The sequence below is a fragment of the Rhopalosiphum padi genome, chromosome 1 (assembly GCF_020882245.1).
Source record: "Rhopalosiphum padi isolate XX-2018 chromosome 1, ASM2088224v1, whole genome shotgun sequence".
Taxonomy (NCBI): Eukaryota; Metazoa; Arthropoda; class Insecta; order Hemiptera; family Aphididae; genus Rhopalosiphum; species Rhopalosiphum padi.
In genome coordinates, this window is record NC_083597.1 from 50,198,272 (window position 1) to 50,213,155 (window position 14,884).

At 31.2% G+C, this 14,884-nt stretch overlaps 1 protein-coding gene across 1 annotated transcript in view; it reads left to right on the top strand.

The window, feature by feature from the left end:
* Positions 1 to 8,004: 8,004 nt before the first annotated feature.
* Positions 8,005 to 14,884, top strand: part of LOC132932476 (dopamine D2-like receptor) — a 250,315-nt gene continuing 243,435 nt past the window's right edge. The window contains exon 1 of the mRNA XM_060998864.1: positions 8,005 to 8,741. Within this exon, the coding sequence (XP_060854847.1) occupies positions 8,403 to 8,741 (339 nt within the window). The 5' untranslated portion in view covers positions 8,005 to 8,402. The remainder of the gene's footprint in view (positions 8,742 to 14,884) is intronic.

The window sequence follows — 14,884 nt, forward strand, 5'->3', positions numbered from 1 at the left end:
ATTTTAGCATAAACACTATAAAGTGAATAACTTTATAAACAGTTAACAACAACTCACAAACATTTAGTGAACTTATAAGACCGCAGGTACTTAACATTTTTATAAAATATTGAAATAAGCGTTTTTTAAATAGAATTTTAAAAATTTATGTATTTTTAAGATATTTATAGAAATTACATTACAATTATTTACATTTTTTTAGATTTATATTAATCTAATTTGTGTTTACAAAATTGAAAATACAAGGTTTTTCATTAAATGGTCTTACAGTTATTAAAAGTTCACTGTTCGCATGGGTCATAATCAATTTTCGATGTTTTTATAACAATGATGTACACTATTGTATACGTTTTATTTAATGTGTATATTCAAACATAATATTATAACGGAATCCTTATGACATTTTTTTTTCTATTTGAAGAAATAATCCTTGATATATATTGTGCTAAATAGGAGTTGTTATATTTTTAAATTTTTAATGTTGATAACATTTTTTTGTCAGGGATAATAAAATAAACTGATTAAATAATAATAATAAACTTATAATTGCTTACATATTATATTAATTTGTCCAATCCTGACTACTGGAAAAAGATAAAAAAGATGAGTACTGTAAGTTCTGGTACTAGGATTTCGAATATGCCGTGGGATATTAATTTATTTTTACAAATACATTTTCAAGGGCTTTAAAATAGCAGCTGTGAATGCTTGCAAGATGATTGTCAGCTTGATGTGGACTTGAATGTGATTGTTTCTCTTTAATATGTATATTAATGTATTGTATACGTAAATTATTTAAATTAATAATTTTAAATATTTCTATTGGGTCAATTACTCTATATTGAATATTAAACTATGTGTTTTAATTTTGGAAAATGTACAAGATTCAACTTTATAAATTACTTATGTTTGTATAAATTTATCTAAATGCAATGCATTTGATATGTAGAATTTTCAAAATAGTATACAATTAAAAGTATCAAAATACACATAAGAAATATCCTATGTTTTTAATTTATTGGTCTTATATTTTATGGTAATAACTTTGAAAAGTTTTAAATATTACTAATGTATTATGTATGTATTTAAGGCAATTGGAAACAGTTCAATTTTTTAAGAGTGTTTTAACCAATAAGTGGAAAACTATAATGTATACTTAGTCCCAGATGTTTAACTTTTATGTTAAAACAGATTTCGATTAGTTAATTACATTTAAAATATGCGCGTAATATAGAAATCAGACCTTTGGTTATTTTCGGTATTTTTTGTGACCTTTTAAAAATAAAAGCATATTTTTAAAAGATAACATGAAAAGATATATTTCTTTTCTAGAAAAATTATTTTACATTTTTGAAATGTTTGTTTTATATTTGATATATTTCTATGTTCATAGTATTATTGCGGATATAATATTATTTCATTAGTTACATTTACATAATACTTGTGCTCGATTTAACTGTAGTGGTAATTAAGAATATTTTAGGCATCACGTTTATTAATAATTGCATATTTTCATTAATTATTCACTCAAAAAATCACATTTCCGCTTGTATTAATACGCAATTTCCCGCACAATACTCATTGAGAAATTATTAAATCCTTTCAGGTATTTTTTTTAAAATATAATTAAAACTGTATATGGTATATGGTATGTTATACTGTTTTGAAAATATTTCATTATTTTAACAGATAAATTGTAAATACAAATTTGTCATATATATTTAAATTTAAGTGATATTTTAAGCTTATTTTAAAACTTGTGTATTTTATAAAAACATATAATGTTCACGACAATTGTATACAGTTAAAAGTATAATAAATAATAACTAGTAGATAATAAATAAAAATTTTAAATTATGAAAAACTTTTCTGAATGATTAATTTTATTATTTTATTCTATATATTTAATTTTAATGTATTTTATAATTTATATCATTGTGTATTTTACGTAATAATAACGACAATTTTTACAGAAATTATCAAAGTGATGAGCGTAATAATAATGATAATAAAAAAAAATTCAATATATTTATTTGAATGTATATATATAGATAAATATTTCCCATGAGAGTACTATAGGAATCATTAGATTTCTAAAAACAGTTGTAACAAAAAAGATAAATTAATATCAAAGGCAGACAAAGTAAATAAATATAAATAATTAACATTTTCAAGAACACTCAATTACTCAATGTAAATATGTTTGTAAAGATAAGGGTTCGAGTTAATTACCATGGTTATTCGAAAGTTAAACTATACGTGATACGTGTGAGTTAATATCCATACGTATCAGTATTAAGTACGTATTTGGCGCAATAACTCATTCGGATACTTTAAAAAAGATATAATATATAATTTATTATATTGTTCTATAAGCAAGAGATAAAATAATGATTTAAAGTTTTTTTTTTTCAGAAATTTTATAACATATAAATTATAATATTATCATATTTTAGTTTTATTATCATGATAGAATTATTTGTTCAGCGTAAACCATCAGTGTTCATGAGCAAAAACGCCAAAAAATGGTTGGTCTAGGTTGGAGTATTATATTTGTCAGTTGTGTTGTGGTCCCTCACCCTTAAAGGTAGTTCAGCATTGCATTGCAAGACTGATAGTAACAATAAACGTTGTTTCTGCCACGATGCTGACAAGTTGTATAACAGTAAATGTCACGGAAGGACTTATTGTAAAAACAAATAATTTGTAATAAAATATAATAATAATAGATTGTTTTAGATTAAAAATAAATACCAATAATTTATGCTTCAATTGTTAGTGACTGGCGAATAACGTTATTTTGAAACGATCTTATTTCAATATTTAAGCAATAATATGTAACTGCGCCAATAAATAAATTATTGAGTTGTTCACCTGAATAAATACCAACAGTTTGTCACTTTTGGACTTTGGTACGTAAATCGTATAAAATATTTGAACGAATGTAACTTTTAATAGAACATTTAATATGCGTCGAATTAATATTTGGCCACCGTTGTTAACCTTTCCAACGGCGCACGGCGGTACATACACAACTTCAACCATAAAATAATAATAATAATAATAATAATAATATATTGTATAATATGTTTGTTTATGATCGCGAGCGAATTGTGGACCCGACCGTAATGTATTGTCCATGCATCATTATTGTTATGCTCAGTTTGGCATTGGATACGCAACACTTTGAAGTGTCTTCTATGGGGGGAAAAACACGAATAAATATAATAATGGCAAGTTTATTTATTTTGGACCACTCAAAAGATAAGCTATGGCTGTGGCTGTAAAAGGTCGCCACTTCATGTTGCGTTACTACGATATTCACGTAATAATATTGTAATAATACGTATTATAAAAAGCTTGTATGTTTAATGTCGTATATATTATGTATAAATAACTTACTTACGTGGTGCAAGTGGTGTTTAACAAGTGGCAGCGTCACACTTGAATTTCACGGGACCGCTTTGTAAAAACTATCCGAATCAAACCCATTCTTCTTTTCGACCAAATCTCTGCGATTTACAATCAATGTGAAATTGAATACATAATTATATTCGCGTCTTACATACAAGGTGCGCAAGTAATTACATATAAAGATGTGCATAAACTCTATCTATAGGGGGAGTCTTTAACCCGCGTTCCGCTTCGTCTTTATATTAGTCTCGTGAATTTTATACATTTTAAGCATAGCACGTAATGTATTTTTTAATACATTTTTAATCATTTGATGTATGTTTTAAATACGAATGCGGTCAACGAGATTTTTCAAAAAAAAAAAAACAAACGGTGGCCCATTACCCAAGAAGGTTGAAGACTCGCGCTCACAGTAACATTACTAATATTTAGGCAACGAACAAGACATCAGTGTTGCTGTTTACGTAAAGTTAAAATTCCTGCACGTTGTGTAACACGATTCATATTAAATAGGCATTTAGTGTAGGTTCACATTAAACCATCGGTTAAAAACTAGTTTAATTGAAATCATGACTGTAGTCTACACCATTCGAATTAGAGGACCAGAACGATCGCGGAATAGTTCAGCGCAGTGTAACTTGTAAGTGCCCAAATGTCAGATTCGAATCTAACGCGTAAACCGCAGACAACTGCAACGACGGACACGGAATAGCTGTTATTCGAATGCAATTATTGTCATGATAAATTTGTTAACTTTTATGATTCAACAAACGGCCACACTGGGCGTTTACTTTACTTGACGTTCGGCGGGGCGATGACTATTTTGTTAGTTAGTATAAAAAAAACTGTTGTTGAATCCATGAAAACCGCAAACAGTTCGTACGAAATTATGCGGGATTGTGTAATATTACTGCCGAAGTAAATTTGTTAAACATCATTTAGTTTCGTTTTTACAATTATTATAAATGTGCGCAATGCGTGTAGTAAATATTACCAAGAAATATAAATATAGGTAATATGTTTGATATTACCTTGTCGTTGAATCAAATTTATTTAAATTAATATCTGTTTGATTAAATTATAGGATTTTGGTTCTTTTACATGTTTAAAATTAAATGTTATATACACAAACACTTTGATAAAAAAACTTGCAAACATTAGCGTGGAATCCCATGTCAATGTCCGCGTGTATTCAAACACTGTTTCTGTTGCTGATGACAGTGACCGGAAGGACGGCATCTCTCGCATTCTGGTTGTGACGGAGCGGCGGCGTTTTTTATAATCATCGCATTTTTAATGTCTTAGATTGTTTTCTCGATGTACTTATTTCAAATAATTCTCAAACCTAATACCAACACTTTATCTGGAATGTACGACGATATTTTAATAGTATATGCCGAACCATCATGGCAGACGTAGGTGTCTATGACCGTTTAGAAGTGGGAGGGGGATACATTTTTTCTCGGTATCATTTTAAACAAATTTCTAGGGGTTCAATAAAAATTCGAGACCGATTTGTGTGTTAGTCAGATAGTAATACTTATAGGATAACTTGGCATTGATCATTAAAGTCTGCTATTAAAATTGTTAAATTCTATCTCTATGAAATTTCAATAATAATTTTTTTTATGTTTCCGTAGTTTGTAATATTATATTATATAAATACGTTACATTTTCAGTTATTTTAATTGATAATAATTGCGATTTATTATCGTCGCGGTGCCGGAGTACGACGATAATTGATAAAAACATCTAAATTTATTCTTAGAAACTTGTTATTACAAGTATTGGCATACATGGTGTGTGCCTATGTAGTTACTACTTATTAATATTATGTTATTGAATATTTTCATTTTTCGTTATTTCTTATTTATTGCTTAGTGTCGTACAGCTAAATAATATAGTTGCCATATTATTATTGTTTCAAAACTGAAGACTTTAAGTTACACTAACTCCGATATCATGAGCTTAAATTATCTTAGTTAAATTTGTTAACATTTTGAAAATCTCTTATCATTTCGTGTAATGATGTAATGATGGTTTAGTGGCCACCCCAATAATTTTATAATGGTCCCAAAAAAATTTGGGATGGCTCTGTTGGTGTCTATATATATATATATTACTGCGAATGTCCGCAATTGGTGTGCTGACTGCTGACAGTCACCGATTAATGTCGTCCACCAAAATTATTGGTGAATGTTGGCATATTGATTAAATTTGTACTGTTTGTAAACATTTACTAGCGAATGTCGACATTTATATAACGATATTGGTGAATGTTGGCAATGCCGATATAATTTAATCAGATCTTATGTAACATTTTAGTACAAGTTGATAATTTCGATAAAATGTTTTATTATTATAAATTAGCTACCAAAAATGGTGTTATAAATCAAGTATACACCAGAAACCAGTTTTCAGTATGTAAAGAAAATTTAATATCAATCACTGATGTACAAATGGGTCTACAAATTTTCTTAAGGCAAGCTTCTGCATCAAATTCATCAACCAGTGGGCAAGGGTATACACTAAACATATCATTTATATTTTATATTATTGTCTATAGTGATATACTATAATATTATGTGCGAATACGTAGCCTATGTCAACATTAACCAAAACCGTGTTGTGTATGTCAACGTTGACCAAAATCCTAATGTAAATGTCAACATCCATTAGTACATGTCTATATTATTTTAATTTTTCAACATTCATCAATTTAGTAGGTGTATGTCGACATTCACTAGGTGATTGTCAGCACTCGCCAATTGCAGACATTCATAGTAACGTATATATAATTGTAAAATAACAATATATACGTATAATATGTTATGTTTAGCTATGTAGTGACCAGTGGGTATATAACCACTTTTATGCTGTCCAGTAATCGTGCGTTGTATTCATAACGTCTATTACACTGTACACGTCATTTCGTCATTCAGTATGGAAATCTGTGGCTGCATGTTACATATTATATGTGATGGTCGGCGGTCGAGACGCGTGACGTGCTCGTATATGCGTATTATTGTATTTTATTTTTTCTTCCATCCCAGCCGTCAGAATAATAATATTAATAATAATATGTGGAAAATATTACATTCCACACTCCTTTGGTGTTTGGGATACCGAATAGAATACGATTTCAGTGCGCGACGGGCTGGAATAATACGTTCTGCTGTCCGGTTTTCCATACGACAAAAATATTACAGAGGTATCCTGTATTATATTAGTATAATATATATACATATTTTTGTATAATATAGGTATTATATTGACAGACTTTTCAAATAGTTTTTACAATGACAGTAGGTAATTTAAATTCGTATAATACGATATGTGTATATATGTTATATATGTGTACAAGTATATTTTTAAGCATCGATGATTCGAATAAGTTGAGACGACAATTTGTAATTTTTTCATCATTCAATTATTACAATACGGAAGTTTATGGTTTAAGCAGGACAACTGAAAATGCTAGTTGACAATAAGTCTTCAATGTTTAATATCGAATGTTACAGAGCTGTTTATCGGGTAGCCGGTTTAAATAAGTTTAACGTCCAGCACTGAAATGGCTCTTGACACAATGTGTTTCCATTTCAAATATCATCACGTTTGAAGCGTATTATGACTTTTTTGTTTGTGTATGTATTCGCATTATTTAACCGTTTTTTATGAGTCCGGTTGGAAACCGGTTAGTATTTATGGCCGCTGTGGATTAAACAGTGGCTAAACAGTAAAGAAGTCCTATGGTCTCTCGAGAGCCAAACTGAAACGGGTTAATTTATGGTCTTTTGGTCACTAAAGGGTAGGGAGCGAGGTAATATATTACTGAAAGGTGCATAATATTAAACAACAATATTACAAAGTCCGCGGGATTAGGTCGTCGGCTGATGTAGTTTCTTGACGTGCAGCTTACCGCCGCCGGCGCACGTCCGACGGACGTCAATCGTTACAGTCTCCGCCGCCACCACGTTCACGACATTAATAATAACAACAACAACAACAACGACGACGATGACAACAACAACAAAGACGAAAGGGACAACGACAACAACAATAATAACAACAATTCGAGTCTGATGACGCGACATGGCCACCGCCACCGATGGTGCGCTATAACTCAACCGCCGCGGCGGCAACGTTTAATAGGACGGACCGGTCGGCACGGCGGCGGCAGGACGGCCGGGGGAGAACTTAAACGTACGGCGATAATATCCGGCGGCGATGAATACCGCCGGTGTGTGCACGGCCGGAAAGTTGATAATTAACGACGCGACGGCGGCGAGCGTTGTACCGCCGCCGCGACAACGGGACGGGCGAAACGCCGAGCGGGCGAACGAAAGCGCGCGCGCGCTACCCTCCGCCGCCGCCGCCGTATAGCGTTAACGCGGCGGCGTCCGTTCTCGCGGGCGACACGACGACCATCAGTCGACGGTACGCGCGCGTTGTGTGCGGAAAAGCGGACGATTTCGCGCGTCACCACCCACACGTAATATTATCGTCGTCGTATCGCTTACACGCCGGCGAGTCGCGTGTTCTTCGCTATAATAATATTATTGTTGTCTCGTCCCTTAGAGTGAAGAATATCTTGTCCTCGTCGTCTGGTACAGTGGAGTCGCGGTGTCGGTGGGTGGGGTGGTGTTGGCGTCCGCGTCCGTGTAGGTGCTGGTGTTCACGGGTTTCCGCGGGTGTTCGTCGCGATCACCTATCGCCGATCGCGTCCGTCTCGCTCGCCGTCTCCCGGTCCGGTGCGATCCGCCACTCCGGACGATGACCGCCGCGCGTCCGACGCACGCCGACCGTCGTCATCCGGCGGCGTCCTCGCGGCCGTCCGCCCCGGCGGCCACGTGACGCGGTTGCTGCTGCTGCGGCGGCGGCGCCTGCTGTCGGCCACGACCGCGACGACCACGGGCGAGCTGCTCGCTTACCGGGCGGCGACCGCGGCCGCTGCGGCGGTGGCCCAACGGACGGCCGCGGCGGCGGCGATGTACGGCAACGGCACCGGCTCCGAATTTGGCGGCAATTACACGGACGAATATTCCGGGAGCGACAACTGTTCCGCGTTCCCCGCGTCCCCGTCGTCCGTGTTAAACAACGTCACCGGTTGCTTCGAGGAGACGGCCGTCGTCGTCATCGTCAAAAACTATTGGGCGCTCGGGCTGGTCGTGTTCCCCATACTCACGCTGTTCGGCAACATGCTGGTCATAATCAGCGTGTGCCGAGAACGGGCACTGCAGTCGGTCACCAATTATTTTATCGTCAGCCTGGCGCTGGCCGATCTGCTGGTCGCCCTCGTCGTCATGCCGTTCGCCGTCTACGTGCTGGTGAGTGGTGTCGAACGCTGTTTGTGCGCGCGTGTTTCAATACTATAGAGTGGACCGTCGTTCGCCGTTTAACATAATATAATAGTACGACGACAATAATGAAATCGAGTCCGATTTCGGTCGGTCGACTTTTGGTCGGCGTCGTCATCGCGACGGCCGCACCGAAGAGTCGATTTTGCGTCAAAGGGAAAGGGGGTAAAATTATTTTTTTAGCGAAGGTACGAATGGATACGAATCGTGTAAAAAAATAAGTAAAATAAAATAGATTGGTTAGTCCAGGAGTAATGATGATTTACGGGTGGTTGCCAGGATGATTTGTCTAATAAATTAATACAGTATTGTCGTTACACGTATAATATTATTGTAATAATGCCAACAAGACGTGTAATAATGTCAACGGTCAAAGTCCTATAACGTACGCCGTACAATGCCACTCCATATTATTAGGCTTGAATTTTTTTACGTCCGAATTATAGGTACTTCGTAGGGCAAGTGAACAAAGCCCGAGTTAAGGTTTTTGAGGTCCCGACATGAAATAAAAATATTGTCTATATTGATATTTTAATTTTCATTAAATTTCGCTTAAGTAAATTGTTGCATTATATATTGTATACATTTATCATTAAACTAATAATAATATAATATTTAATCCCAAGAAGAAAATTAAGAAAAACTTTGATTAAAATGAAATTATTATTACAATTGTTATTAATTGTAATTTTTAAAATCTAAGTTTTTTTGATTATTCTTATTCATACTGGGCTTTAAAAGTGTATTTAGATATTTTATTTTACACAAAATATTTAATAAATAATAATTAAAATTTTATAAATTAATAAAAAATATTGAGACCCCTAAAATAATCTCAAACCTTATGGCCCGGGGGTTATGGCTTCTCCTGGACCCCCTCTCTAATCTGGGTTTGCCGTTGGTTATACCTACCTATTTGTCATTTAGATAATCGTCCACTATATATAATTCTGAATAATATGATGATCTATTATAGAATTATCGATTATTGCGGTGATAACATCTATTTTTCTCCATTTCGGAATATAAACGGCTTTGAAAAATTCTGAGCAATCGTGCGGAAAACGTCTTCGAGGTGGACTGCGGATAAGAGTATAAATGGAAAATGCTGTATTTAGATCAAGAGACTGAAAATAAACGGAATGTTTCGAAAAAACATTCTACCAAGACATCGAGTAGCCATTATTTCATTTTTTATTTTTTTTTAGTGATTCGAAATTTAAATCTAATTTGAACTATAGGTTTATTGCAGTACTTGTAAATGTATTATTTTATTTTAGGGGCTCAACTATATTAATATAGGGATTGTTTTTTTTCAGTCCTTTCTCGTCGTCATACAACCAACGTTAAATTACAATTTATATTATGTTTTGGTTCTAAATAACTGTAATAAAATAAAGATTTGTATTTTCACTTTTACTTTTAGTTGTATAAATCTTGTTTCGATTTTAAATAGAAACATAATATAAAAAGCAATAATATTTTATTAAGGTTTGGAAATCTTGATAAATTTCAATTGGAAATACAATAAAATAAAACTGATACCAAAACCTATAAAAACAACAAGGTTTCAATTCCTGACTTAGACGTAAATTTGTGTAGAAAGTGGCTAGGGATGAGTAAGTGTTGATAGATATGCTTGCAATCGTCGACGAAGTATTTATATTTGACTATCAATTTCTGCCATAGAATTCTGCTTTAGGTTACGATCTGAGGCACAAACCATTTGTAGAAATAGCACAAGTAGCGGATGTTGTCCGTTCGATGTTTAAATGGTTTTGGTTTCCTAACCAAGAAAGAATAATATAGGAGGGGGTGATCTTTTCATTTTTACGACTGATGGGTCGCACTTTCGGCAACTATATAATATTACTACATTATTATATGATACGCAGCGCGCCGTTGTGTTAGTATCAAAATGTAAACAATTGTGATTATTTCGTGAGAGCGTGGTGGTAGAGGTGGGAAATATTATTTACGGCGGGGGTCGTGTAATAATAAATATACACACAAAATAACGACAGTAGAAAACGGTATTGAAATAAAAATTTGCGATTAGCAGCTCCGCATCGCGTCGTTAAACGCGTCAACCAGTAGGAAAGGCTGCCTCGTCTGGAATATAATCGAGAGGAAATCTTATTTACTATGTTATTATGCGCGAGGTTGACAGACCCACGGCCACAATTTCTTTTGTATTATGACGTTTGTCTTATCATGTTTCCTTCAGAAATAAAAGTGTCGTATCTTCTAACATCATTACCACTACCACCACCACCAACCATTCTTCCATTTTATCTCATTTATTTAAAAATACGCCGTGAAAATACTTAATGGTTATTTCACCACTCGTCGACAACCTCCCCCCCTTTCAAGAAATTTTTCACGTTATAATCTCGTAAGCAGAAAAGTTATAATATTTTAAACTCTCAGCGAATAAAATTTTTTTGCATGGGTAATATTATTTTACAATTTTTTGAATGAAACCTATGTGTTTCTGGATCATAACTTAAAAAAATCATTTTCATATTTTGTAATTAGTTTATAATTAGTTTAAATACAAATATATACTTTTATATAGGTAGTTCACCGGGTGTAGCGTAATTCACTCATTACTTTAAATACTATGAATATTTTTGAAATTATAATTTTTATATAATTTTAAGACGTTAAAAAACATTAAATATATATATATATATTATATTTCACTATTTTTTGTCGTTATATTTTTTACTTTTTCTTTAACGAAAATATGCATTTTTAATTCATTATTCCAGAGCAGAATATTTATTGGAGTACTTTGATGTACAGAAATTTAATTTTGGACGAGTAGTTTATGAATTATAAATATTTAAAATTTAGATGAGTGGAGTTGAGTGGTACAGGGGTATCCAAAGGCATGTAGTCAGCACTCATATTGATAATGTTTATTTTAGCCTATACTATAATATTATATTACTTTATAAATTTAAGTACTTTTAAAGACAATTTTTTTTATAAATAAGTTGTTTCTTCACCTATTAAAAACATGATTTAAAAAAAGATTTTAATGAAAGAAATATGTAACAAATGGGTAATTTGTTTTGTCATTGCATACAAAGTTTCTGGTTACGCCACTAGGGATACCTCGAAAAAAATGTTGGTCTACTCCAGTATTGAAACTTTAAATAATTGTAACTAATAAACTACTTGTCCAAGATTATTATACATCGACATACTTCGAATAATATTTTGTTTCAAAATATAAAATTAAAAAATGAATATTGTTATTCAAAAAAGTGAAAAACTTAAAAATTATAACGCTAAAAAATAGAAAATAATGTATTTTATTGTATTTTAATGTATCATTAATGTATTTTGTAACGACTTAAAATGATGTACGATAAAATATTATATAATTTTATATGTAATGTAAAAATATTTTCAAAAATTCTAGTGTTTTCTGATACAATGAATTTAATTAGTTCACTAAATTACCCCGTATATGACGTATTGATTACTATACTTCATTAATGTCTTAATATTTATTGGTAAACACAGAACACATTTTACCTATATATATATATATATAGTTTTATAAATATAAATATTTTTTTTTATGAATTTTTGATAAACCATCTTTTGTGGGGTTATTCGGGGTGGTACTTAGGTGCTGGATACTGGGACACACCACCTATTTACGTAATATCCTTTGATGTCCGTCAGAATACTAATGTCCTACAACGTTTGGATCGACTGTTTCTAATATAGAATATGTGATGATAAAATGTGACTATAAATTCTATCGAAATAGCTGATACCTTAAAATTGTTATCTCTATTCTTTATAAACATTTGTAGACATGATAAAATGTTGAAAATAATTTCGCTCTTTTGGTATTATTTATATTAAAAAGCCTATATTGGAAATTTGTCGACTTTTTTAGATTTTTTTTTTTTTTTTTTGATAAATGTATGATACAATTTTTATTTAAATGGAGATGATAATTATTTGTATGCTCGTTAAAAAAGATTGATAATTTAAAAAAAAGGTTCTTTGTAAGGTGACCTAAAATCTCAAAAGTCATATGAATAGTTTTTTTTTTATTATTTATTTAATTTTGAAACTTTTTATTATATTAGATATTTAAACGAAAATATAGTTAAATTCTTGTTATTTAATAAAACTAAAAATTATTAGTTGGACTTGAAACTGTTCACCTCTATGTATATTATTATTTATTATTCACAGTGAAATTTTCAAATTATTTAGATTAATTTTATGTTATTAATACAACAAATCTATTCATACCATTTTATGATTCGTCGGTTTTGTCTTAAAATATTATAATGTATAATATTATATTTGTAATATTAAATAGTATATGAAATTCAATTTTTGCCAAAATTAGTTTAACTACAATCAAATAAATAAATGGCTTTAAGTACTGAATATATGTATACTAATTATAAATTAATATCCTTAGAAATATAGGCTGATAGATAATAATTTTTGTTTAGAATCGTTTTAAGTATGCATTAATTTATTTTCAAATTAAAACTCAAGACAGTCATTAAAGTGATCTACTTAATGAAAAAACCTAATACATAACAGAGTAAATTTACTTCCCGGTTTTTTTATTTTTGATTAAATTAAACTTTCAATTTTAAGTTTTAGCCATAGACATGCATATTTATATACATACAGATTCCTCGCAGATTATAGTTTAAATTGTAAAATGGGGTGCAAAGCCACCCTATGCGTGGTATGCTGAATTCGAAATTAGACCTTTTCTTTAGATTTTAGATGATTTCAACTAATTCTATCTGGAAACATACATTTTGGTGGGATTATTATCAAAGAGATGTTTGTATATCATGTGTTTGGGTTATTCTACATTATACTATATATTATACGTTATTTGTCTGTCCGAACTACAAGTCTTCACCGTGACCAAACTACAGATACCGTATGAGTGATATGCTGTCATGCACAATTTGTTTTTGGTTGGACAAATTATTATGTTGGAATTAAATCGGACTGAATGTTGGTAGATAAATGATCATCTAATATTGTTCTTTAGGTGAAGTATTTTATTTTATACAATTGGTATTCAAGTTTAAAATATTATTATTATATTATATTAATAATTTATTTATAAGCGAAAATTAAGATGAAATTATAATAAGCTTACATTTAACGAAATATTTTTAAGAACTAAATGCATTCTATTTAATGAATTACTTTTTTCTGTTGCACTCAAGACATCGTATAATGGAAGTTTCGCAGTTTTTTATGTTATTATATGTTTATTTTTCATACATCATGTTTTTAATGTTTTTATAATATAATCATAGTATTGATATATAAATACAATAATTTATATAAAAGTAATTAAAAAACATAGTTCAATATTTAATAAACAAAGTCAATTATATAATAAATATTAATGCATGTTCCATTCTTTTGAATTTTGAGTTGCACTAGTATTGAACATTGAAAATTATTTTGTAAGGATCATAGTGTTAGCTTAAAATGACTGTTGTGGAAAATATTTCTTTATTGTATATTAACTTGTAATCTGGAATGTATAAAAATAATTGCAGAATTGGTTGTTTTTCTACCACATCTATAGTGATTTTCATACAACCAATTAATATCGAACATTTAGATATATTTGCAAGTTTATTTGAGGATAAATAAAACAACCATAGAGGTCATTAATGTAAAACAATGTTATGTAATATATTATATACATATTTACTCGTTAAGTGATCCGAAACATATATCCACTGTTCATTGTTATAGTAATATTATAGTAACTACGTCCAATAATACAATTTTTATTTAGTAATAAGAAATAGATTATATTTTGTTTATGTTTGTAAAGAATCTGTTTTAATTTGTACTAGATAATTTAAAAACCGTCCGACGAACTGTAGATTTTTGTTTTTTAAAATTTTTTTATCTACTATTTATATACATCTAGATTCAAATTGTAATGTATAAAATTATGACGTTAAAAAAAATTTTAATCAATTATGTCAGTATTATTTGTCTAATTAATTTACATCTGTAGATTCATCTACAAATGTTTTTCAATATTTTTCAGTTCTTAAGTTGTTAAATGTTTTTAT